At 34.7% G+C, this 26,491-nt stretch overlaps 1 protein-coding gene across 3 annotated transcripts in view; it reads left to right on the forward strand.

The window, feature by feature from the left end:
- Positions 1-26,491, forward strand: part of LOC106178134 (leucine-rich repeat-containing G protein-coupled receptor 5A) — a 30,217-nt gene extending 3,726 nt beyond the window's left edge. The window contains exons 1-20 of one of the 3 annotated variants that reach the window (XM_087001455.1): positions 4,037-4,065; positions 6,590-6,661; positions 10,886-10,957; positions 11,215-11,286; positions 14,916-15,059; positions 16,559-16,630; positions 17,224-17,295; positions 17,870-17,938; positions 18,203-18,346; positions 18,617-18,757; positions 19,020-19,085; positions 19,318-19,461; positions 19,699-19,770; positions 20,078-20,252; positions 20,516-20,579; positions 20,982-21,083; positions 21,358-21,585; positions 22,012-22,191; positions 22,439-22,564; positions 24,787-26,491. In XM_087001455.1, the coding sequence (XP_086857581.1) occupies positions 4,052-4,065; positions 6,590-6,661; positions 10,886-10,957; positions 11,215-11,286; positions 14,916-15,059; positions 16,559-16,630; positions 17,224-17,295; positions 17,870-17,938; positions 18,203-18,346; positions 18,617-18,757; positions 19,020-19,085; positions 19,318-19,461; positions 19,699-19,770; positions 20,078-20,252; positions 20,516-20,579; positions 20,982-21,083; positions 21,358-21,585; positions 22,012-22,191; positions 22,439-22,564; positions 24,787-26,207 (3,450 nt within the window). In that variant the 5' untranslated portion in view covers positions 4,037-4,051 and the 3' untranslated portion in view covers positions 26,208-26,491. Of the gene's footprint in view, positions 1-4,036; positions 4,066-6,589; positions 6,662-10,885; positions 10,958-11,214; positions 11,287-14,915; positions 15,060-16,558; positions 16,631-17,223; positions 17,296-17,869; positions 17,939-18,202; positions 18,347-18,616; positions 18,758-19,019; positions 19,086-19,317; positions 19,462-19,698; positions 19,771-20,077; positions 20,253-20,515; positions 20,580-20,981; positions 21,084-21,357; positions 21,586-22,011; positions 22,192-22,438; positions 22,565-24,786 lie in introns of those variants that run through there. The other 2 variants (XM_024074350.2, XM_087001454.1) reach the window with 2 other exon arrangements.

Genomic DNA, 26,491 nt, shown 5'->3' on the forward strand with positions numbered 1-26,491 from the left:
TCCATTTGCTTAACATGACGCTAAAAGCTGTGGCATTGAAAGGACTTGACTATTCTGAGGAAGCTTGATTGAGCATGTACTATGCATGTTTGCATGAACTGGACCTGTGTGTATATTCTTGAGTATTCAAACATATCACCGATATCCCTGTTTTCACTGTTGGCCATGTCATAGCCCATTGTCTCTTATGTTAAATGCGGAGTAAGTAAACAGAGGTGGCAAACACAGGGAAGCTAATGTCAACACAATCACTCTTGTGTTCTACAGAAAATCTGGCCGTCCTTTTTCCTTCGCTTGCTCTATCAATTATGGGTCAGTGAGATAGGGAAAACTATTATTTTCAATACAGGAGCTTGTGAGCAAAATTAAATCCTGTTTAAGGTACCAAGCTTTGAGGTTGAAGGAAATATGCTGGTTCTTTATAAATATGTGTTTCTCATAAAACTATTAAGTTACTCTGCAAATATTATAGAAGGGTAAAGTCAGAAAAGAAAACTTCAATTTGCGTTATGTCATTGCTTGCTAAACAATTCATGAGTAGAGGGGTGGTGGTTGCAGGAAAGCACTCCTGTTTCTTCTGGCATCATTAAGGGACCGCCCTGCTGTTAACTGTTTTCTTACAGACCACATTCTGTCACTCATGGCAAAACTTGATGCTGACACTGTAAAAAGAACGTGCATTGTATTTGGGGATATCATGTTGCTGTGAATACTGTTAGCTCTTCACATAACAACATTGACAACTTTTGAAACCATACTTCAAGAGAGCTTTTTACTTTTCAACCTGTTTAGTTTATTTGACTTTTTTTTTTACTTTTTTAAAATTCATTATTATGAATTGATTGTTACAGGCATTTTCTAAATTCAACTTTTGTTTAGTAACTTCATGCTCATACTATGATGATTTTTTTCATGTGATTATGCTGAAATTCTAACTTAAAAATTATCAGGAAGCAACCGTGGTTCTTTATTCCAGATCCATTCTTTCAGTTTATTTCAAGTAGACTAATATGTTAGAGGATTACACAATTTATCTCTCGATCTCTTATCCCCAATGTTCTGACTTTTTGTGATTGATTGCTCTCCCTCACAATTTTGCATAAATATGTTACAGCTATTTAAAAAGATATATATGAAAGAGAAAAAAATCCTATTTTCTTTTTTTTTTTTTTTTTCATTTTCATATTTGAGAAAAAATCTAGGTAATAAGTTCTGTTGTTCGGAATAGAAGCTTTAATAACAGTTAACATCTGCTGTCAGATGGGGATACACCCAGTACAAAAGAAATAAATCATGAACAATTTAAAAAAAAAAAAAAGATACTTAGACTGATTTCACAAAACTTTATAATATTTTATTTCTGGATAAAAGTCATATTTAAAAACAAAATATTATGTTGTTAATGCAATGCAGCATATCCCTGCACTTCACCACACTGTAAGAAGCACCCATTCCCAGGGGCACCACCTGCTTGGATATCTGTTCCTCTGTTTATGGACTGTTGATAACAATCATCATAATATTAACAACAACCAACAACCAACAAAAAACAAACAAAAAAAAAAAATGAAATATACCTTTATGAATGGCTATATTTAAAAGTATCAATGGAAAAGGTTCTATGTATTTGTAAAAATAGTCATCCAACTTTCAGGATGTTTTTACCACTGAGAATCCTAGTGTCCAACATGTTTGTATGTTGTTTATTAATATATAAGTTATATAACATTACATGATGATTAGTGTTTTATGTAGGATTGATTTATGACCAACAATCAAAATTCATGTAAAAATGAAATTCATTTATCAACCACCTTCAGGGACCCTATCCCCATGGATTTCTGTGCCACACCTTTGGTCTTGACTGTCACAGCTTTGGTCTTGACTGTTTATAGTGATCATCAAATGACATAAAAAAGTCTGCCTTCATGCATGGCTTTTTAAAAGTATTGATAAAAAATTATGTGGTCAGTAGAGTCATCAGCCCCCAGGGACAGCTCCACTCCCAGTGGTACTAAAATTCCTTTGGGTTTATGCACATCTCTGATGATAGATTAACATGTATCAATCCTTTGAGATTTCATAATCCTCACTCCATTACTCAAGTGAGGAGATAGAAGAAATAAAATTACAAATGCAGGACATATCAGTGGGTGGGATAACACCATCCCCAATATTTGTCACAAAAGTGCAGGAATAAAAATATTTAATTTGATAATAGTGAAAATGTATGTGGACTTAAGCATTTTTCTGAAAGATCGTGCCCGCAATCAAAGTCTCTTCATCAAGACAAAAGTTGAGTTGGTTGAAAATGCATGTCAGGCACCTGATCAGCAGCTTGATACTACTAATGGTTTGGTTAATGGTGGCAATCATGACCATCTACAGTAAATTATGGGTGGGCCAACCATTTGTTCCTTATCTGATTTGGGCCTTCATATTTAGTGCCACAGTAGGGCTTAGCTGAAAGTTGAAATGGGTTTCAAATGGAAAAGTCAGCCACAGTGTAAAACAAAGGACTGACTTGTTTCAGTAGATTTGTTTTGATTGAAATCTGGTTAACGTGGGAATTAAGATGGTATTAAAGAACAAATCACAGCTGTAATTAGTCTGAGAGAGAGAGCGCAAGAAATCTATACGAAGCAATTCTGGTCATTGCAAATACTTATATGGTCTGCTATTTTGTAAGTTGCATTAAATATAAATCAAAGCACTTTCAAAAACCTACTTAGAGCATCTTTTATAGCTCCTTTTGTCATGTTGGTGCACTTGAAGTCTTCCTGATCTTAGTAGTTGTAGAAAAATGCCAGGTGATTGAGAAAAGTGACTTATTTCCATTATGACAAAATGAGAAATTGTGCAGCTGAAAACTGTGCAGCTGCTGATTTTGTGCTGCTATTATGAAAAGTTGATCACTCCAATTGTGCATTCCACTGGATGAATGAGATTAATGAAGAAAGGCTGGTGAACTTATTGCATTAATAAGTATATAATGTAACAAGCAGATAATATGGATTTGTGGGTTGCTGTCAAAGAAGAAGGTAGAAAAAAATTATAAATATCTATTTTAATTTTTAAAAAATTAACATAGTTGAAATAGAAGAAAAATAACTCAAATTCTTGCTAAAGCACGTCACGATGTGGAAGTCTTTTGCAAAGAAAAGGATATGTATTGGGTATATCCTGAAAATGCTTTAAGAATTTTTGTCAGTGTATAATTGTTAATGTATAATTAAATCATTATATCTGACAATTTGGGCCCTGTTGCTGACAAAGAAAAAGATTGTGGATTTATGAAATTGTGAATTGGCTTGTAAACAATTCCAGCATGCCTTCTTACCAAAGGTTGCTCATTCACTATTATCGGGATTTAATACATCATGCAGTGGACATAACCAGTAAAATAAATTTTAAAAAATCATATCAGAATTGAATGTGTGCACATCTCTTTACTTAAGCGTTTATCTTTGACAATATAAGATAAACCATCAGCCTGTCAATTCTTATCCCCAGCCTTTCTCTATGAAGTGTCCTATCCCCCTATAATCAGAACTTGTTATCTCCACCTACTGGTAACCTTGAGGTAGTTCTGCCAGCCTTGGAATGTGCCATCATTTGCTGCCTGATGTATATATTTACAGGAGTCAGTAGCTCTCCCTACTAATCGGGGAAAATTAATGTGTATTATCATGTCCATGCAAATATGGCTTGTATTGAGATATCACCTGAGGAGAGGCAACAGAAGCTTAAGGCTGTTACAGGGGAGGGACCATGGGACTGGCATTCAGCCATGTTCAAACAAAAATGCACAGTGCAGAATTTGCACAAATTATGAAAGATTTGTGAAAAATTGTATGTCAAATTATCGTTTGCTGTGTTCAATGAGATTCTTAAATTGCTTGGTTTACATTTGGTAAGGTCTGCCTCAGCACTTGGCGAGAACACTGCTGGTATGGGCCTTGTTGCTGAGTTTTTTGTTCAGTGAATATGAAGACCTTTTCACTCTGAGACAGTTCAGACCACTTGACTGATCACCCCAAGAAAGAGAGAGATGGATTTATGTCTGTTAGTGTATCTTTTAGAAATGATATACAGGATTTATGGAGTAGTTTTTCTCAAGGCTTCTGTTATTTAAAGATGGTAGAAATATCAGTATATCATATGGGTTAAAGAAATTCATTGAGATTACTTTCTAGGCCTCATTCTCACAGGGATTTTTAAATGTTGAGTGATGGATCTTGTTGCTTTTAGTCAAAATATATCCCTGTCTGTCAGGATTAAAAGTTTATTGTGGGATTAAAGATTAAAGAACATTATAAGTTCATTCGTAGGGGGGAAAGAATGCAAGGATTTTGTTAAACTGGTAGAAATTTACCATATCAAGTTGCTGGCATGCATGTTGAAATCTGCAGGTGAGGTGAAAGATTTTCGCAAAGCTATAAGATACCAAGATATTTTTGTTTGGCAACAAAAGAAATTAGCAGAGAGGTCATGAGTGCTAAAATGTATGGAGTGAGTTCATTTGATGTGTAAGGTGGGTGGAAGGGAAAGATGGGAGATATTTTTTCAAGTTTTGTCTTTGGTTAGATATTTTATGCCCAATAAAGATGTTCATATTTGTTTATTTCAATTTATAGTTTCTGACTGCAAATTTCCCAAATTTGAGTTGGGATTTTATTCAAAAACCATCTGGCCCTCATTATTCACCAGCCTCCCCCATTTAAAAATCTTAAAAATGGACTGGTGGTGACAGGTTTGTAAAGAACAGATATTAATTTGACAGTAAGGAGTGGATCTTCCAGTGATACTTGATACCCAGTACAATAAGAAGTAACAGCTAATAATGCTGCTTTGGGGAGTGGGAGGGACATCGCACAAACTTGCATTCTTTACAGTATGCGGGTGCTAGTCAATTGCAAATGTGTGATTTGAGGACTGAAATAATGGAAGTCCTTGTAGCATAGTTTAAAGTATGCGTGATGTTTTGAGGCAGCTCTTGAAATTAGATGATTTTTGTACAGGCAATTTGAAAAAAGAACTCCCCCCCCCTCCCTTTTAATTCCCTATCTAATTTTTCCTTTGTTTTCTATTTTACTCTTCTGGTTTCAATTTTTTTCCATGCAGCATTTACGTCAGAATGTACAGCAATTTAAACAGATTTAAAGAAATATTACAGACCAATGTAACTCCCTTCCTTCAATATATGAAGTGATTTATCTAAATGTTTGAGTTTCTTAGCAAATGCTGAAATGTCAATGAATCTGTAGTGTCTTTTACATTTAATATAAAAAGCTTATCATGCAATTCATCTCCTTTAGCTGCAAGATTAACCTATAACTGTCTGACAGTGTGTACCGGGCTAGCAATATTTCAGTCCTTTTCATTGGTCTTTTTTAAACAATGTTATTTTAAGTAAGATATTATGCACCCCAGCATCCAAGTATGTAGATAATGGATTTGATAAGCTGGGGAAATCATAAATCGGACTCAGTCAGGCGAATTTACCAACTGCAGTTCATGATATATGAACATTCAACTCCATCCTTGATACAACATCTTGATTTGGTTAAGCCCATGTCAAGGAACAAATAAAAAGCTCTCTGTTTTTTTTTTTTTATATAATGATGCTTTGAGAAAATTGTTGAGTTATGTAGATTGACCATTTATAAAAATCTGATGTCTAAGGTAGTATCGTAATAATTGCTTAAGGTTTAGCTGATACAATACAGGGCCGTAGCCTGAGCAAAATGCCAGGGGGGGCAGTAAGCGGACACGAGTGGGCGAAGCCCCCGGTGGGGGAGGGTGTGGGAGGTGGATGATTGTCTAGTGGCCATGAGTGCATTTTCTCACAGAATTGATATCAACTTTGCAATTTTTTTTCCACCTTTGCGATTATTTTTTTTTGCACCTCAAATCCCAGGGGGGGCAGCTGCCCCCCCTGCCCCCCCGGAGGCTACAGCCCTGCATAAAGCTATTAATATTAATATTAAGCTTCTCTCATTACATTGGTCATCTTAAAGGCTTATAACATTTACTTTCATGATTGCAGAAAATATATTTTATGGCATGCATAGCTGAGGTTAACACTGTTTGTATGGCATTTCATTGCTAAAATAGTATCAAGTAGGTTGTATATTTTCATGATGTTTAATTGATAAGCCAAGTTTTATGAATAATACAAAGCACATCTGAAAAAAAAAATGATAGACCAAGGGGTGGTGAAACTTATCTTATTACATTATGGTATTATATATTGTGAAATCATCAATAAATAATCCTAGTCTAGAAGATTTGAAGTGAGATGAAAAGTATTTAAGAACAATTCCCAAAACTTTATTTTTAACCATTGGTGTCTGACCACTGGCAGTAGTCAGGAGTGGCACAAACAAAACCACTAAAATACCAAACTCTCTTCAGATGTTTTTTTTTTTTTTTTTTTGTAATAATTTTCTAACACAATTTTCTTATCTGTATGGGTTTTGCCTGGTTCAAGTTTGAATGGTTACTACTGATAAAAAAAGTGCGCATATTTTAATTTTTCAGCAATGAAGTAATCTTTTAGTAATTCTGTATTTTGTTTTTGCTTCAGGGACCTGAGTGTTAATCAGATCACCAGACTTCCTGACTTTGCTTTCTCTCAGTATAAATTCTTGGAGGAGCTGTAAGTATGAATACATTTTAAACAGCAAAGTAAAAATGGTCTTAGACCCCATTCCCACAGATTTTAGATCGATCTATCCCTGTAGGGAGTCTCACTAGATTACTGTCAGCTTAGCCAGCTTAAGTGTCTGTTCTGCCTACTAAAAGTTGTAAGGGGCTAATTAACTGTTGTGCACGCTTGGCTGATTGCAATTTAGCGTGAACCCCGAGGGAGTTAGGTTGATCCACAAAGTTGGAAAAGCACACTGCGATCCTGAATCAGCGGTTGAACAGTGATGACATGAAGTCTTTTTTCATGAGTTATATGCCAAAAAGTGGGAAGCGGATATAGCTAATTTACTTAGGCTCCGTTCATATGGAAAATCTATTTTCTAAAAATCTAAAAATCTATTTTTGGTATCTTGTGATCACAGTCTGTGCCCTGGATACCCCGCGGCAGAGTAGTATCTCTAAGCTGTGAAGTTCATCAGTTTAGTTGTGACAACTCAAGCATGCAGACCCGTAATATGGCTAGTGGTAGTGCAAAACAAGTTGGAGTAACTTTCTACTGCGCATGCGTCAAGGTATCAGAATCTCCTCCGAGTGCAGCCGAGAATTAATTACAGCTTTGGAAGTAACTCGCTCGCGCTGCCAGTAATTACGCCACGGGGTATCCAGGGCACAGACCGTGATCACAAGATACCGAAAATAGATTTTTAGAAAATAGATTTTCCATGTGAACGGAGCCTTAGTCTCATTTAATATTCATGTGACTGGGTCATAACGTTATCAATGGAAATCTCTAGTATTTACGCTGAATAAGGAAACGAAACTACTTGCCAGCTGTGGTCTCGCTGTCGTGTGTGTCTGAAAGAAACAAAACAGGCTTGGGTCATAACATCTGTGATTACACGCTCAGATGATAGGATTTCCTTACACGTTGTTTTATGAAAAGCAGAGTGTATTTCAGGTATTAAAATCCCGAAATTGAACGATTTGTATAGTTCAGGTGTATGGGAGATAATTCTTTGTACTGAAGTTGAAAGCAGAAACGATGGTATAATGCACAACAAACCTGCTTTCTTCACCCATCAAGATTTGCGACAAAGAGCAATTATTGTTTTTCTGTAGTATGTGTGCCTTAAATGATCCCTGAGATGACCAAAAATGTGTCAATACTATTCTGAGAGCTTTCCTTTCCATAATGTACAGCTGCAAGATAGACTGGGATGTCTTTGTCCCAGATTTAACTGCTGTTTTAGTGTCGGCTAAGAATTAAAAAGTTAAAAATACACAGCAATGTTTGGAAATAAAATTGTTTGTTATAATAAGACATCCATCTCCTTGCACATGAAAGCGCCCCCATTATAATCTAACACACAATAATATTTTAAAAGACTTTCAATGATGTTGTTACCCAGTTGTTACCCATTGTTGTTACCCATTATTTTGGATGTGCGCACACACACACACACACACACACACACACCTGAACAGCATGTTAAGCAATGAGTCATATGTATTTTAAAATGTTAAAAAAGAGAAAAGAGGTCTCTTTTTCAATTCTACGAACAAAAATGATTTTGTAAAATGTGGAATGACAAAGAAAACCCTACAATAGTATATAGGAAACCCCATATAAGAAAAATACAGAAGATGAGATTCACTTTCTTTTAATCTGTCCTTTTTATTTTTTTTATTCAGATTTATGACAAGAACTTTTAGATCAATGTCACTATTTTAATCCATGTTTTAGCAATTATAGTTATACAGGAAGTTTTGTTTTTATTATGAATTGTGAATACCAATTTTTATTAGCTAAGACAGTTTTTGAAATGTTTAAAAGACGGAAATCTTTTTAACTGTGTCCCATAAGCCAAATATGGCTGGGTATTCTTTTAATTAGTAGTTTATTTTATGTTTTTTTTTTTGTATTTTATGGTTTAAGAATATGCGACACTTTAATAAATACAGTAAATAAATATATATATATAAAGTTAAAAATTCAACAGCACATTTTTTGCATGTGGGAGATTTCAGTTACAGAAGTTTTAGATCTACTGATACTAAAATCTATTTGAAGAATTCAAGAATATCTTCTACAAGTTATCTTTTTTTATACTATTGCCAACTAAATTGAAAAAGTAGTGTAATTTAACTTTATTGCCAAATAATGAGACAATTCAAAAGCTGAATTGAACATATTTTTTTATTTCCTTGCTGAAAAATAAAACATTCAAATGGTATGTTCTATTAAGAAACCAGGTTTGAAACGTGTGTCTTCTGTCATCTTTGCCAATCACTCTTTTTGTGAGGCAGGCACTGTCTGAGATTTGTTTGCAAATGCTTCATGCTGAACACTGAAGGCACCTGAACCAACACCCAGCCTTACAATTATTGCATTATGTTTGCATTCCTATCAGTTGTAGTCTGACACCATATGAACCAACAGTTTGTTATTATTACAACTGGGATGCAAGAATTCTGTGGAGTACTGGGAAGAGAATATAGAACTGTAGAAACAATTAGTTGTTTAATTAAACTTGATGCAACATGTTTTGTTGTGCTGATTTGGTCTCTTAATTGCTTGATGTTAGGTCTCTTTTTTTGTACAAAAACTTGGTGTGTATGTGTTTTGTAGATTTTTTTTGGCCAAAATAAACCTTGAAGAGGCCCAGTAGGGCTGAAAAATCTTGAAACGAATTTCAGTGTTTTTATATATATATATATATATGCTCAGATAAGTTTGGATGTCAGTCTGACAATTGTGCTTTCAGATCAGGTTCAGTTAGATTACTGTAAATAGGAATTAAGGGGATGGGTTATAGTGGAAATTGTTCTGATACAGATGATACAGTTGTTGGTGCTTTATTAACAGCTTGAAAATATCCATTTCTCAAGTTGACAACAACTTTAAATTGTTAGTGTTCAAGTGAACATTTTAGTATTGACCTATAGACTGATACTGGTAAACCCCATGCAGAGTAGCCTCCTATTAAGGGACCATTCAGATCAAGAAGAGCCGAGTGCTAGTAAGGCTGCGACCTAAACATGGCGGACCTACATGAAAGGAAGACCACATATCCTGTAATGGTCTCTCTGCCTCTCACATGCCTCCCCACGCGTTGTCCTTTGACCGGTTGAATTGAGCCGAGATTTAATTACTGTGCCCCTGTAGGGACGACACGTGGGGAGGCGTGTGAGAGGCAGAAAGACCATTACAGGATTAGCGGTTTTCCTTTCATGTAGGTCCGCCATATTTAGGTCGCGACCTTACTAGCACTCAGCTCTTCTCAATCTGAATGGTCCCTTAGTTTACATGGTTATCACCCTTACTAGTATTTTTCAAAAGTTAGTAGTATGCCAGTTTTATAGATTTTAAGGATCCTGAAAGTATGTTTTTTCCCCCAAGCCTTTTTTAATTGAAATTGGCAAAATTATATTTATATTCAAAACCAGTAGAAATGCATACTGTATAATATATAATATACTTATATGGAAATGGGATGGTGAGTTCATTTGGTTTACCTTCAAAGTGCTAGCATTGTATGTTTTCAAACTTAGGTGAACCAAAGAATTATCACCTTTATGTTGCTTTCTTTTGACTTAAGGGAATCAAAATGTTTGCATGCCATGGGTTTTAGCAAGGGCATATGCAGTTTGCTTGATATTATGATAACATACTGGCCATTTGAACTGATGGGCTGCCATTTATTAAAGAATTGTTCAGCTTTAGAACTTGTGTTGTTATCACATTTTTGCAATTTTTTCCATTTGGCAAGAATGTGACATTTCTAACAAGATTAAAATCTTATGATGAGAGTCTTTTCAAGCAAATTTAAACCCTAGTCAAATGCCATGGTGCATTCTTTTTTTCTGTCTTTGCCAAAACAAAGCAAACAAATAGCTGGGAGTGGTATTTAAATGCAATTTGGACCAAATTAGGAAAGTTGGGTTCATGTGGAATGATCGATATTTACTCTCAGCAGATCATTAGTTTGAGAAAACACAAATTTAGTCAAGATAACTATAACACTTTAATTTTATTTACATAATATCAATACTTGCATATGCATGAGACATTACTATGTAAAGCATTGGCTCAAACATAAAATGTTTTATTAAATATGGTTTTGTTTGATCAAATGTAAAAACATAAATAGCCAAATTATCTGCTTATGTAGGATGAATTATAAAGAAGTATACCCGTAGTAATGTTTTTTTTTTTTCTTAATTCTCATTTCAGTCGATTGGATGGCAACTGTTTGTCTTGGTTGCCAGCTCAGGCTTTTACTGGGATACTGCACCTGAAAACTCTGTAAGTTTCATGTAAGATAATTTTTAATATTTTGCAGAATTTGATAAATTGTTGTAGGATTAAAATTCATCATCATCTTAATTACTGTTTCCCCTTCTCCTGATCATGAATGAGGGAGGGGGATACATTTGATGGTAAAATTACTTAATATACAGGTGGGATTGTCACTAGACAATTATCTAATCTTATATCTTATGTTAATATTTATGATAATAGCTATTATATAAAGATAATATGTAATATTGAATTTTGTCCAGGCATCTTCAAGGCAACCAGTTCACTGATGTCCCTAGCAAAGCTTTGGAAAGCCTGTACTTTTTACAACAACTGTAAGTACTTTACTTTTGGTAACAGAATAGGAATCAAAAAGAGCTTTGATTTATATTACATTTATAGAAGGGCATGCTGTTGTGATTTAAAAGAACAGGATTTTCTGAATGATAACAGATGCTGAAAAATAATTCAAAATTAAAATAAATTGATCAGATTACAAGGTCATGATACTTACACTGTTAACGTGTATGTTTTTGACACAAAGACAACTGTAATTGAGAAGGTTATCTTGTAAATGAATTAAGGTCAGGAACTGTTGTTGATTCAGATGTGAGAAAATAGTAAGTTTCCCTTTTTGATACAGCTTTAGGCTGGCATCATGTATTTCATCTGATGTTCCCACAAAACAAGTGGTCATGTAATTACCCTCTGAGATAAATATATGTAGCTTCTTGATTCAAGTATGGCTATGTGAAAGACCAAAAGGAAATACTCCCAGAATTATAACCTGCACTGTATTTACAGTTTTTTTGTTTGTTTTGTTCTTTGGCAAAACAAGAATAAAGTGCAGTTTTTTCCCTATCAAAACCACTTTTCTTATGCCCGCAGCCTGTAAATTTAGTTTGGACCAGTAGATTTTTCAGAATGTGTGAATTTAGTGGTCCCACATGGGCATTAGATTTTTTCTATATGTTTTCAAAAGAGCTTTCAATTTGATTAAGTTAAAGTTAAAGCCAAAGACTACATAACGATTATGACATAACTTCATTATGTCATTACACCCACCTAACTGTGACACTGACAAGGTGCATTTTTCCTATGTTATTTATTTTCTTTAGAATGGTTTTCTTTAGAATGGTTTTAAATCTTGGATTTAGGTCACCTATAATCTCAGCTCGTTCCACGTAAAATTTGGGCTTTGCCGGTATTGGGGTCTGGGTGTGGCACTCATTGCAATGCACCCTTGTCCAAAAATGGCAAAATTAAATGCTAATTATCTACCCTTTGGAAGGGGTTATGGGAAAAATTTCTACAGACGGCTTTCCAAAAGTCATATGTGTAGATTTCAAATATGCCCTTGGATTTGACCTTTGACCTTTACTTCAAGGTCAAACGGGCCAAAAATTTTAAAAAAATAATATTTTTTATGAAAAAATTTTTTTTTTTACCCTGTTATTCAGACACCACACAGACTTAACCAATAATATTATTGGAAAGTGTTACCCTTCAGGTCATCTTTCATCTCCGTGAATTTGGGGTCAATCGGTGCATTTTCACTGGAGTAACGGCCATAAGATGCTGAAACTGAAAACTGTCTCTAATTCGGGAACCGTTAATGCTAGAGACCCATTCTTTTTTGCATTTTGTAGAGCATGTAAAGCCCAACACTGGAGGTGGTCTCCGTTTTTTTGTATTCCAAACGGTTTTCGAGTAACGCTATCAAAAAGTACATATTGGTGGTGAAAGCAAAATGTGCAGTACGGTATAGTCAGGTGGCTCAGTCCAAATTTTTTCCAGAATTGTGCAATAGATGATAAAAGCATGAAACTTTCCCCGATGAATAACCATTGGGTGTTCATCTATTTTGGATCAGGGGGTTGACAAACACCCAATGGTCATTCATCGTGGAAAATTTCATGCTGTTATCATCTTTTGCACAATTCTGGATAAAATTTGGACTGAGCCGCCTGACTACTTTTCACCATGAACTAAACTTTGCATATTTTGCTTCCCTTTCATATCCAAAACTGGCAGAGATAGGTCCATAGTTACTATTGGACTTGAATAGGAAGTCATATACTGGCAATCTAAATGTGACCTTGAAATTGACCTTTGACCTACTTTTCACCATGAACTAACCTTTGCAAATTTTGTTTCCCTTTTATCTCCAAAACTGGCAGAGATAGGTCCATAGTTACTATTGAATTTGAATAGGAAGTCATATACTGGCAATCTAAATGTGACCTTGAATTGACCTTTGACCTACTTTTCACCATGAACTGAACTTTGCAAATTTTGCTTCCCTTTTATCTCCAAAACTGGCAGAGATAGGTCCATAGTTACTATTGAACTTGAATGGGAAGTCATATACTGGCAATCTAAATGTGACCTTGAAATTGACCTTTGACCTACTTTTTACCATGAACTGAACTCTGCAAATTTTGCTGCCCTTTTATCTCCAAAACTGGCAGAGATAGGTCCATAGTTACTATTGAACTTTAATAGGAAGTCATATACTGGCAATCCAAATGTGACCTTGAAATTGACATTTGACCTACTTTTCACCATGAACTGAACTTTGCAAATTTTGCTGCCCTTTTATCTCCAAAACTGGCAGAGATAGGTCCATAGTTACTATTGAACTTGAATAGAAAGTCATACACTGGCAATCTAAATGTGACCTTGAAATTGACCTTTGACCTTCTTTTCACCATGAACTGAATTTTGCAAATTTTGCTTCCCTTTCATATCCAAAACTGGCAGAGATAGGTCCATAGTTACTATTGAAGTTGAATAGGAAGTCATATACTGGCAATCTAAATGTGACCTTGAAATTGACCTTTGACCTACTTTTCACCATGAACTGAACTTTGCAAATTTTGCTTCCCTTTTATCTCCAAAACTGGCAGAGATAGGTCCATAGTTACTATTGAAGTTGAATAGGAAGCCATACACTGGCAATCTTAATGTGACCTTAAAATTGACCTTTGACCTACTTTTCACCATGAACTGAACTTTGAAAATTTTGCTTCCCTTTCATATCCAAAACTGGCAAAGATAGGTCCATAGTTACTATTGAACTAGAATAGGAAGTCATACACTGGCAATCTAAATGTGACCTTGAAATTGACTGTTGACCTACTTTTCACCATGAACTGAACTTTGCAAATTTTGCTTCCCTTTTATCTCCCAAACTGGCAGAGATAGGTCCAAAGTTACTTTTGAAGTTGAATAGGAAATCATATACTGGCAATCTTACTGTGAAATTGACCTTTCACCTACCTTTTGATGAACTTTTGATATATTTTTTTGCATATTTTGAAAATTCTTGTTGATTGCATTTTTACAGCTTGTCAAGCAAAAGACTGGTGGCTGTGTCCCTTATTTTGTGTATGTGGGGGTCTATACGAATGCGCTTGCTCCAGCTGGTGGTACAATATTCGGAGGCGGTATCGCCTCTCTGATCCTCTAGTTTCTTTTGCTTTTGATTAACTGAGTAGTTTTGGTTTTTTAAAGTAAAAGCAAACAGCATGATTGGGTTATTTTTTATAATGATTTTTTATTTATTTGGTAAATATTGTTGCAGTGTCTTTTACAATTTGGTGTGTGTATATCTGTTGACTTTGCTGTCTAGTTACTGTGCCTATTTTCACCTTCCCAGCGCCATGATATTAATAAGGTTTGGAAAATGTGTAGAATTCTTTAAATGTTGTCTCAAGGAACTACAATAGTGCACAGCACGGATTTTTGTCAGGGATATATCAATTTATAATGAATGGTTAAAACATTTGTTAAAAGCTTAGTAACTGTTTAAGGTCTGATTTTGGACATTAATTTTCTTTTTTACAAAAATAATGATAATCATAGATGATATGATATATAGATGCATTGATTGTTAATACTTCAGATGAGGCTGACTCATTCCATTTCTGTATCTGCAAGCCAATAATTTTTCTTATTTCAGACATTTGGATGCAAACCAAATTCTCACTGTTCCTGCAGACGCCTTCTATAACATGCCATACCTAAAGCAGTTGTGGTTGGATGCTAATGAATTGACAGCTGTCCCTAGAGAGGCACTCAGCAGACTTCCAGCTCTGGAGGCACTGTGAGTTCCAAACAATAACCAAATGGACAAAGTTAATGTTAATTGCAGAAATTTAGACTATTGGTAGTACATCATTTCAATATTTTTGTTTTTCAGCTTTTTCTTATTTTCAAGTTTCTTTTCAAAGGCAATTAGGAGAAAATCTTAGTCACAAATAATTACATTAATTGTTTATTTGTTTAATTTTTTCTTTGTAGACACTTTTATTATAGGTTATATATGAAATTTTAGATAAGCACTATTTGCATTTTAATTGTACTTTTTGCATATTCAACCACCTTGGTATAATATTTTGCAAAAGAAGAAAAAGAGAAAGGAAGAAAAGGAAAGAAATTCCATCTTGGCCATCAAGTTGTTAGTTGTAGGCCTGCAGGCCTAAAAGGCAGTACTGAAGACAGGCCGTGACAAGGGGTTGGACACATTAGTTTTCATCTAGGCTATAACTTGTCAGTCTTGGTAACATTTCTAAGGCTTGGGAGTTTCGGAAGGAAATCCATGTCATCCACTGCCTTCCAGTATGAACAACCAGTCACACATATTTAGTGACTTACTTAGGAAAAAAAACATGAAACAGCTACTCTTGTAGATCACAGCATCATCAAGCATTCGGCCTGAAATTTGAAACATAACTGTTTCCTAAAAATTATTATCACTAAAACATTACTAAATAGAAATCCTTAGAACCACAAGCAGCTTACTAGATAAATTCCCATACTCCAAGAAGAAAATGTCTGTCTCTCATTTTATTTATAAAATTGGAAGTAAATATTATATTGCACCGAATAAAACATTTTTGTAATTTTCTTATGTGAAGTTGTGGGTAAAGATACACCTTACCTCATACCTTTATGGAAAAATGACAAATGATTTAAACATGGTGATGCATAGAATCATCTTCTAGTAAATGTTATACTAAGGAAAACAGCTGTTCTGACTAAAGACAAGTTTTAACCAAGATAATGTTACTTTAGCAAAATTTATTGGGTGATTATGCAGACATTTTACATTATCTGGCACCAAACCAGATTCTTAAAAAAATCATCATTTGTAGTCATTGGCAGATTTGTTTTTAGACTTATATCTACTATAGAAAAATGATTTTTACTTGTAAAAAAGCTCCAAGAAGCTGATCCCTTTTAAAGATTGATGAAGAGAATAAGATTAGATAAAAACGTATTTATTGTACTTGAAAAGAAACCTACGGACTATTACAAAGGGGCATCAAGTGCCAATAAGCAATCATGGAAATTTTCCAGCAAAGATTTTGGCCTATTGAAAGGTCATAATGGACATATTTTATATTTGTTCAGTTCTATTATTAGAAATCTGGTGAGGAATAGAAGGGGTAGATGGAATTTTCTGCTGCATTCTGACTTCCTGTTCACTTCTCTGATAAGGAAAAACATGCTAGATGATATAATTAATGATATTCAATGTTCTGAAGTGTTAATCATATTTATATTAATACCAACCTTAATGTGACATCTGTCTGGTTTCAGGACATTAGCTGTTAACAATATCACTCAGGTAGAGGCTCACTCTTTTGCCAATAACAGGAAAATGGTTGTAGTGTAAGTGTTAATTAGCTGCCTGCCTATTTACGTAGTTTCATGAAGTGTCATTAATTAGTACATATACATTTGATTTTTTTGTAATTTATACAGCATGTGATGTAGCAGAATTACTTTTAACAGTATGGATATGATTGTTGGAACTCCTTCCATGCTTTTTACATGAAGGCGCTTATCACACTCATGCTTTTCATTATCCATATTCAAACTTGAAACTTTGATTCTGATGTTGAAGTCTGGAAAATAAAAGCTTTTGAGTAAAATATGTATGAAACTTTCATAAAACACTGGTTGAAAAACATGTCAATTAGCATTCAATTAATAGATTTGTTGATTTAAAAAAGTAGCAGTTTTTTTTAGTCAATATGAAGATTGATTAACTAATTTTTTTTCCAGTGACTTAATTATAGGATTTATATCCATGCAAAATATACTTAAAACACCTTATATTATGTCCGATACTTACTAAGTTCATAGATGTACACTTCTGTGCTAAGTTGCAGTCTATGGTCAAGAGATGTTCATCAGAAGCAGCCTTGGCATATTATTGTAACCATAATTCAACAGAAAGGACATTTAATCTGATATTTCAGATTGCTGCACACAAATAACATAGGTATAATAGATGAAAAGGCATTTGGAGGATTAGCAGATTTGAAAACGCTGTAAGTGTGTGAACATCATAAGTCGTCCCACTTTTATATGCAGCCATAGTAGTGGCTGCACATATAACAGTTGCCATTTTGATGGAGATTTTTGAAAAATTTTCCCTGCTTTGAAACCTTGCTTTTGAGATATTAGGGGGAAAGGGACATTTCCTTTTGCCTGAAATAGGCTGGGGTCATCTGTGTTACTGACATACTATGTTTGAAAAACAACACTGGTTAGCAAAAATGTAATTTTTAGCAAGTATCAATCTGTGTTGAAGTCTTTTTCTTTGTTAGAAACTTCAGTGTTTTACAGGACTGTTGTTTAAACTGAAAAATGTTGTTATCCATTTTTAATGTAGGTAATCTACTGGGCTGTGCATTTGTCAGCTAAATTCAGCTGGTTTTTGCACAGCATGGAGTTAATCATTAAGTCACATTTATCAAACTAAAACTTTTTTCTTGAAAAAGAAAGTTAACATTTATACCTTGAAACAATTCTTAAAATTTGGATGAACTTTTTTTTTGAGGGGGGAGGGGTTAACATTTTAATTTTGAAGGCTTTACTGTTGATATCTTGTATACTCTGCAGGGAGCTGCAGAACAATAAGTTGAAGAGTGTCCCCATGGCCTTGAGGGATCTGCCACAGTTGACAGAACTGTAAGTAAATCTGTGAAAGAGCTTTAGATTTATGAATCACATTATGCAAGTATTTCATATATCAAAGAAAAACTTTTGAAAAAAATTGAATACATTACTAAGAGAAATTATTGAGTCTGTGAGTATAAATCACATTGTAAACATAATAAGTGAACAGTGTGTATGTACTTTTTCGCCACACCTTCCTGTGTTTGAAAGTGGTATATCTAATATAACCAGGAAATTAAAAAAGAAAGCAAGATTAGTGCATGATAATTTTTCTAGAGATCTTAGTGGGAACAAAATCAACCATATTCCTGATGGAGCTTTTACATCAAATAAGGAGTTGAAGCTGATCCACCTGTCTGGCAACCCTATTCTTTCTCTAGGAACATTTGCATTTACTCAGCTGCCATATTTGGAAAAACTGTATGTATACAATTGCTCATGTTATGCCATTGACAAAAAGGAAAAAAAAAAGTTTAAAAGTTTACTCTTTAATAATATTTTTAATAAATCAAATAAATATTATACTTATTAGTACATTTATTTTCCATCGCAATCTCAAAATATTTAAAATTAAAACTGTTGTGAAGGGAACTTTCTCCTTCACCTGTTTTGACAATTTTACACTATAAACTTCTTAAATCTTTGAAAAAAAATTGGGTGCAATTCTCAAGACTTTCAATTTAATTACAGAGTAATTGCGAATATTAAAGAACAGAAGGAGTTTCCATCTTTACAAGGCACTGGGAAGATCAATACCTTGAAGCTCAGTGGAGGAAGAATTGACAAGGTTCCTGAAAACCTTTGTGATTTGATTCCTGGCCTGACATCTCTGTAAGTATGTTTTACACACACACACACACACACACACACACACACACACACACACACACACACACACCCCTAGACGTTTAACAGTGCACTAATTGAAATACATTTTCTTCATGATAGATGCACATAACAACAAATAATTGACAAACTGTAATTTCAGTATCTAAGCACCTATGACTTTTAGAATTGGACATCCATTTTTCTTTATTCTCGAACAGATGTGAATCTAATGAAAATACAAGTTTGATGATCATCTTTCTTCCAGAGATCTGCATTCAAACAAGATCAAAAATTTACCAGACCTCTCCAGTTGTACAAAACTGAAGATTCTGTGAGTAATGTGTTACAGCAGACCAAAGTTAAAAGATTGGCATTTTTGCCAATATGGTTTGTTAATCAGTACATGTAGGTTGACAATTAGAAACAGCATAATTCATCAAAAATAAGTTAGTTTCATATTCCGGTTTAGGTGTTTTGCAAGTATTTATGATTAAAGTAAGATGTTTAATGATTGAATTGTTTTCCAAAGACAGTTAGATTTATTAGATATATTTTATTTCCAGAAACTTTGCTGAAAATGAAATAAGCAGTTTGGAAAGCACACCCTTCAGGAATCTGCATAAGTTGACAGACCTTAACATCTCAAACAATTTACTCACAGAGTTACAGTTTGACGCTTTTCATGGACTACAGAGCCTGCTGTATTTGTAAGTAACATCTTAGCAAGTATAATCTGTGTACTGAGTCTGTAAGTGTTGGTGAAGTTGTAATTTTTTTTTTCTTGTAGGGCACAATATTTGTTTTAAAAAGCTCAGGATTTTTTCTGTTTTTGATAATTAATCAGTAATCCTGAACTACCGAATTATGATCGTACTCGGAGAAAAGTAAACCTTTTGAATTAAAAAAGATTATTTGAACCCATGAAATTGTTATTTTTCTTTAAGGGAATTACAAAACAACCACCTGAGCAATATTGACAGAGATGCCTTTGGCAGTCTGACTTCTCTACAGGATCTGTATGTATCTTAGCATTCATGAACATTTTTTGAATATGGCTTATACATTATATATTATCTGAAACTAACATGACTACTATGAAGATGTTAAACGTAGATTGTACTCCTACAGTTCATGATATAGCTATATTGGTATGTAAAAGAAGGCATGATAATTTTTATAAAAATTAATTCTATTTTTTATTCTATATGAGCATGCCATTTATTATGAGGAATGTCTATCATTCCCATCTGAAATAGTTGATAAATGTTAGTGTTATTCTTATTAACACATCCACACATGATGAATGTCATTCTGTTAATTCAGAAACCTAGCAAACAACCACATCCCCTCCCTCCCTACCAAGGGCTTAGTCAATCTTAGAAGTCTGAAGATAGACCAGAACTATGAGATGCGAGCATTTCCTTCAGTTGTGCAGTTCCCAGTTATTCAAAGTGTTCAAACTTCCTACACTTACCACTGCTGCCATTTCATGAATGAGGTGAGGTGGAATGTTTAATAAATAGATAAATTGTTTTAACATTCAATTTCCATGTTGACTGTTATTCATTAAGTACATAAAAATATTATCTGGCATTTGAATGTACTTTGTTGAGGTTTTTCCTCATGTTGCACCAGCACTACAGTGAATAGAGCCACCGGTATAGTACGAGAAATTCAAGAATGTATGTCTTTGACCATGTATTGATACGTATTTATTTACTTTTAAGGTATTATAACGATTTTGCACATTATGTTTTCTAGGGGAAATTCCTGGTGTCATCAGATTTGTACGTACCAGTGACTATGAACTGGACAGACTTGTCTGGTATGTCAGAACAGTGACCTCTTACATGGATTTATTAATGAAACATGATTCATGGCATTATATCTGTAAACTGTTTGGAAGAAAAAATTGGCTTATGAATGGTCTTGAGTTGCATTTGAACAGTGATACCAAAAAGGAGAGATATGGCTTATTAGACCAAAATATCCCATGACACTTGCTGACGGTGTGTACAGGTTTTGGATGTGTCACATAGAGCTATTATTTAGGTGGTAGAGTTTTTTCTTAGATCGCAGAACAAGTTAAGTGTTTGAAACTTAGAAAAATAAATCAGATTGCTGTAATTTCCATGAGCCTAAGAAAAATAAAATAAATTGCTTAAAACACTTCCTTCAGTATCTTTCTTTTATCTTTTATACTTTATATTTTAAACTTTTTATACAGATTTTCCATCTAATCCAATGTACTCGGGTGAGGCACGGGACAGAGACAGGAGATCACTTGCTATAACCAGGAAAGTACCAGTCCAGTGCACACCTGAACCAGGTAAGGCAAATTCATTTGACACTTGAAGAAAAGTTAGATTGCTTCTTCAAAAGACATCATCACTCACAGGTAGGTGTATTGCAACCAATGCCCCACAGTGTTAAAAAATACAGCTTTTTTAATGTGTTAAATTAGTCCTTGCACTATACACCCATGTCACACAATTTCCCCCTTCAAGTTAAATAGAATAAATATTGGATAGACATGACCAATATGATTATTCGTATAGATCATGTTGATTACTAACTGGCCAATGTTGACTGGATATCTTCAGGTCCCCTGATGCCTTGTAACAATTTAATTGAGTGGTGGTCCCTGAGGGTTGGTGTGTGGCTGATTTTCCTGGTTGGAGCTGTGGGCTGTGCTTGTATTATCCTGGTCACCGTGGCCCAGAAGAGAAAGGTGGACACAAACAAGTTCTTGGTGTGTAATTTAGCTTGCGGTAACCTGTGTGTGGCTGTTTATCTGGGATTGTTGACCTCAGTGGATGCAAGCACAATAGGTAGATATATAGAGCTGAATATCTTGTATCTAAAGCTATTTCAGGCAGAACTGTGAAAATTGTCTGTGATATTAAGTAAAATTGAGTTGATCAATTTTAATATCCAATTTTTTTTGAAGGGGGGAGGGGTACTGAGAGTTTTCTGTCTGAAAATGATCACGTGTGAGTTGAATACTCTGGCAATGATGAAATGGTCAAATTTATATTGTGTTTCAAGATTTAATATGTTTTCAGTAGTGGTAAAATGCATTGTCTGTTTTACTTTAACACTTATAAGGTATACATAGAATTTGAGAAATTACTTTGATACTTCAATATGAACGCTACTATAAAATTATAATAGAAAGTAAAAAATAGTGCTATATAAAAGTGCTATAATCATTACTAACAGGTATGATGACTAAAATTGTTGATATTATTGATCAGGTCAGTTTGAGTCTAGTGCCATAGGCTGGCAGTTTGGTTTGGGATGTAAGGCAAGTGGCTTTCTGGCAGTGTTTGGCACTCAACTCTCTGTCTTCACATTACTGTTGATCACAGTAGAAAGAGTGTATGCTATTATCCATGCTGGAGACTTGCAGAAAAGAGTCCCTCTCAGGCATGCAGGTTGGTTTAAATCCCCAATTTATACTCAGAGGCAGCTTGTAAAATGTTCGTGACTATTTTCCATTAAACAAAATTGTATTTAGTTTGTAAAATGTAGATTTTTTATCTTCCACTTTATTGCAAGTAAAAAAAATAAAATAACTTAGAGTACACCAGCATATGGCTACAAAAACTTAGGGAAAACATAATTGAAATTAGTAGAAATACCCAAATATCAAAAGATGATAGCAAGTTTGCTTTATTTCAGCTTGTCTTGTGTCATTTATATGGTTGGTTGCTGTGCTGTTTGCTTCTCTGCCTTTGATTCATGTCAGCAGCTACTCCAAATATGCCATCTGCCTGCCCATGGAGATAGGAGATGTAGCCTCAAAAGGTAACGCCAGAGCAATTTCTTGGTTTTTGAGAAAGTGAATTTCATAATAATATAGAACATAAAGTCAAGAATAAGATTTAGTTTTTAAAATTGGGTCTTTTTTTTTTTTAGTTAAGAAGATGTTTAAATAATAAAGTGTGAAAGGGTGGATTAAGTTCACTCAGTTGCATCTTTCATATCAGATGTGGTTTTGATGAAAGTTCGTTAATAGTCTAGATGACTGGTGCAAAAATTGCTCAAAAGGTGGAAAAAGCATGAAACTTGGCACAAATGTTCTTTGGACTATGCTGATCATTTTCAAGGGCAGTGCCCAAAATTTCAAAGCGTTGCTTAGCAACCGTTGCTAAGGAAGTGATTTACCTTAGTAACAAGCTAATTGGACCTTTCTTGTTCAGTTTAAATGATTTAAAAAGGCTTTTAATAATGTTTCAAACCATCAGAACTATCACTATACTATTTTAAGACATTAAAAACCCAAGTAAACCATTGCAATAGTTGCTAGGCAGCATATTACCCTAGCAACAAGTATTTAACATGCTGAATTAGCCCAGAAAGTTAGTGTTAAGGTTGATTTTTTGTTGAGTTCCTCTAGACAGAGGGGAGTTCAAATGTCATTAATAATATCATTGATGTAAAAAAAACAAAAACATTTTTACACCATCTTTTATGGAAAATAGTTTTTTAATTTTTTTCAATTTTTGAGTTTTGACATAATGGTTGTGATAAGATTTCATCTGGGGTTAAATTGAAATTTTCCTGAATTTCACTCAAAGAACCAATAAGGTTTGCCAAAAGGGATAAGAAGTTGCTTTTAGTATTTTTAATCCACCTTTTGTTACTACCGATTCCTGACATTTTGCCAAGAAAAACGCTCTCCACTTACTCTTATTTTCTTCATAAAGAAGTCTCTTAAGCCATGTAAAGTTTAGGGCCTTGGAAAAATTTTTATTTGCTGTACCTTTTTCCGTCCATTTTTGTAATCAGACGCCATCCTTGCTCATTTTATTTTGTATCTTTTTCCATTCCTGATAAAGTTAAATATGATATGCATATTTTAAGTATTGAGGGAGGGGGGGGGGGGGGCTGGTAGGAGAGTTTATACATGCCCTACGTAAGATGAGAAATACTAAAGGTTTAACCACTGTTGACTTTCCTATTATTGAAAGGTTTCTCAGAGACCAGATTTCCAAGATATTTTTCATTTTGTTCAATATTTTCTAAAAAGTTTTTTCACATTGTATTTTGTCAGTTCAGCATGGTTCTATTTTAATTCTATTTGTTAATCAATAGAGTTCAAAAGTTTCTGTTCACACCCAAAGGCCGTTAGATGCCATATCTTACTTCCACCAAGGCTGCTCTACATCAATATAAGAGTATTCTTGCGAGATGAACATATCTGAATCAGCACTACGGTGCCATGTCATCAGATACCATGTGCTCACTCTGGTTGGACTTGTGCAGAACAGTGGGCCTAAGTGGACACATTTGCCAAAAGCTATTGACCTGTCCAGAGTTGCTTCAGTGTGCATGTAGGTGCAGATGTAGAGGCTGACAATGTGCAAGGGCAAAATACACTGTATATTGCACATACAAGGGAGAATTAACTATTATTATTATTATTAACTATTGCAAAGTTTTATAAAGAGTCGTAAGGTGATAAAAGCATGGAAATGGCTGGTTACTAATTTTGAACATGCTGCCTTAAGTATCTGCACTGGCAATTTATTTGATCGGATGTGTGTAAACACACAATTGGTTCAACTTACTGGATTAAAAGTATGAACATCTTGCTCAAAAGTGTAGTTCTTAGCTAGTATTATAGATTTGCCTTACTTAATAGACTAACGCAACTTTAAATGCTTGTTGCTAGGGTAATATGCTGCCTAGCAATCGTGGCTAAGGTTAATTTGGGTTTTAATTGCCTTAAAATAGTCTAGTGATAGTTCTGATGCCCTGAAACATAGTTATTAGCATTTATAAACTTTTTAAACTGGACAAGAAAGGTCTAATTAGCTTGTTACTAAGGAAATTCACTTCCATAGCAACGGTTGCTAAGCAACGCTTGGAAATTTTGGGCACTGCCCTTGAAAATGATCAGCATAGACCAAAGAACAATTGTGCCAAGTTTCATGCTTTTTCCACATTTTGAGCAATTTGGCCAAAATATAGCACCAGTCATCCAGACTATAACTAATTTATGATGATGTTATATTTTTTTTCAGTGTATGTGTGCATTTTGGTGGCTATTGATGGTGCTGTGTTCATGATCATGATTGCATGCTACATCCAAATCTGTGTTTCACTCAAAGGCACAGGTCTAGTTAGTTTACACGACTCCAGAGTAACTAAAAGGATGGCTGTTCTCATCTTTACGGACTTGATCTGTTGGCTGCCCATCATGATCCTTACCCTGGCAGCAGCTGGATTTGGACATGTCCTCATCGGTGCTACAGCAACCAAAGTGATGGCATTGTTTGTGTTCCCCCTGAATTGCTGTGCCAACCCACTCCTGTACATCACACTGACCAAGCAGTTCAGGCTGGACTGCATTAGTGTGTGTGGCAAGAAGAGGAATCATTACACGGACACTGAAGATTTTATCAGGGTCAACAAAACGTGTAACTTAAAGGACTATGTTGAGGATGGTTCAAATACTACGAGATTGGAGCCTGATTCTGTGATGAAAATGAGAGTCAGTTGCTTCCATGACATGTCAGAAATAGATCATCTTCAGATTAGAGATTTAGATGAGGATAGTGGGTGGGATGATGACTTACACCAGTGTTCAGACCATACTTATTATCACATTAGCAATGCACGTGAATGTTTCAACTCATTTCCAAAATCTGAAGTTCACAGTTGCAGAACTCATGCTGCAAGTAAGTGCTGCAACAAGGATAACTATCCTGCTAGAGGAGGAACTCCGTATGAAGAGACCATCCCCTTGAAAGAGCTTAATTACAGCCAAATTCCAAATTCAGATTCAGACCTTTGGGAGAGGAGACATGCCTCGAGCAGATTCCCCATTGGTGGGAACAGATATGAGAAATGTTGGCAAAGGAAAATTGAAGTTCAGATGAATCCATATGATGGAGACAACAAAGATGAACAAAATTATGTTCCAATGTTAGATAGTACCAGCATGCTAAATGGAGACGGACATTCACTGTATCTGAATTTCCCAAACAAAGAGACAGAGTACTTATCTCGTGAAAGTCATAATGTTTCCCTTTGTGAAGGCAAACCACCTGAATGCTTAAGTAAAACTATTCATCCCAGTCACATGACACCATTTAATGTTGGTTTGTATCCCCCCAAGAAACAACAGGCATTGTCCCCAAACTACCTCCTGTACGACCCAGAACACAACGAAACACAGGATCAAATATCACCTCTTCAATCTCATCCAAAGTCCATCTCTAGACAGTATATGAATATTGGAAAGTATCCCCTTGATGTCCAGTGTGTTGGTGAGGATGAGGGGATGTCTTCTTCTTCCTCATCTGTGGCATTGCAGAGAGACTCTGGGTATAGTGTGTCTGGTTCTGGCTGTGATTCTTCAGACTCTTGTTCAAATACAGAAATGGAACTCGCACAGCATCAAAAGAAAGAAATCATTGTGGATTGTTGTTCTACAATTTAATTTTGTTTGTGTAGCATTTAAAAAGCAAAATGGAACAAAAAACACTATGTTGCCAAAATTAAGCACTTAAGAAGTTTTTGATATTTATGTTATACATGTACCATATAATTTTTGTGCATTTAAATGTGAATAGCTCTTATAAGTTAATTTATACATTTCTGCATTTTATTTGAGAAAGCAACCAGTTTTAAACAGTTGTTACTGCATTAATCTATTAGGTTTGTTGATGCAGAGCCAATATAATTATTTATTTATCTATTAAAGTTGCTGTTACACAAACACCA

This window comes from Lingula anatina, chromosome 1 (assembly GCF_051362555.1).
Source record: "Lingula anatina isolate TDL-2025a chromosome 1, LinAna3.0, whole genome shotgun sequence".
Classification (NCBI taxonomy): Eukaryota; Metazoa; Brachiopoda; class Lingulata; order Lingulida; family Lingulidae; genus Lingula; species Lingula anatina.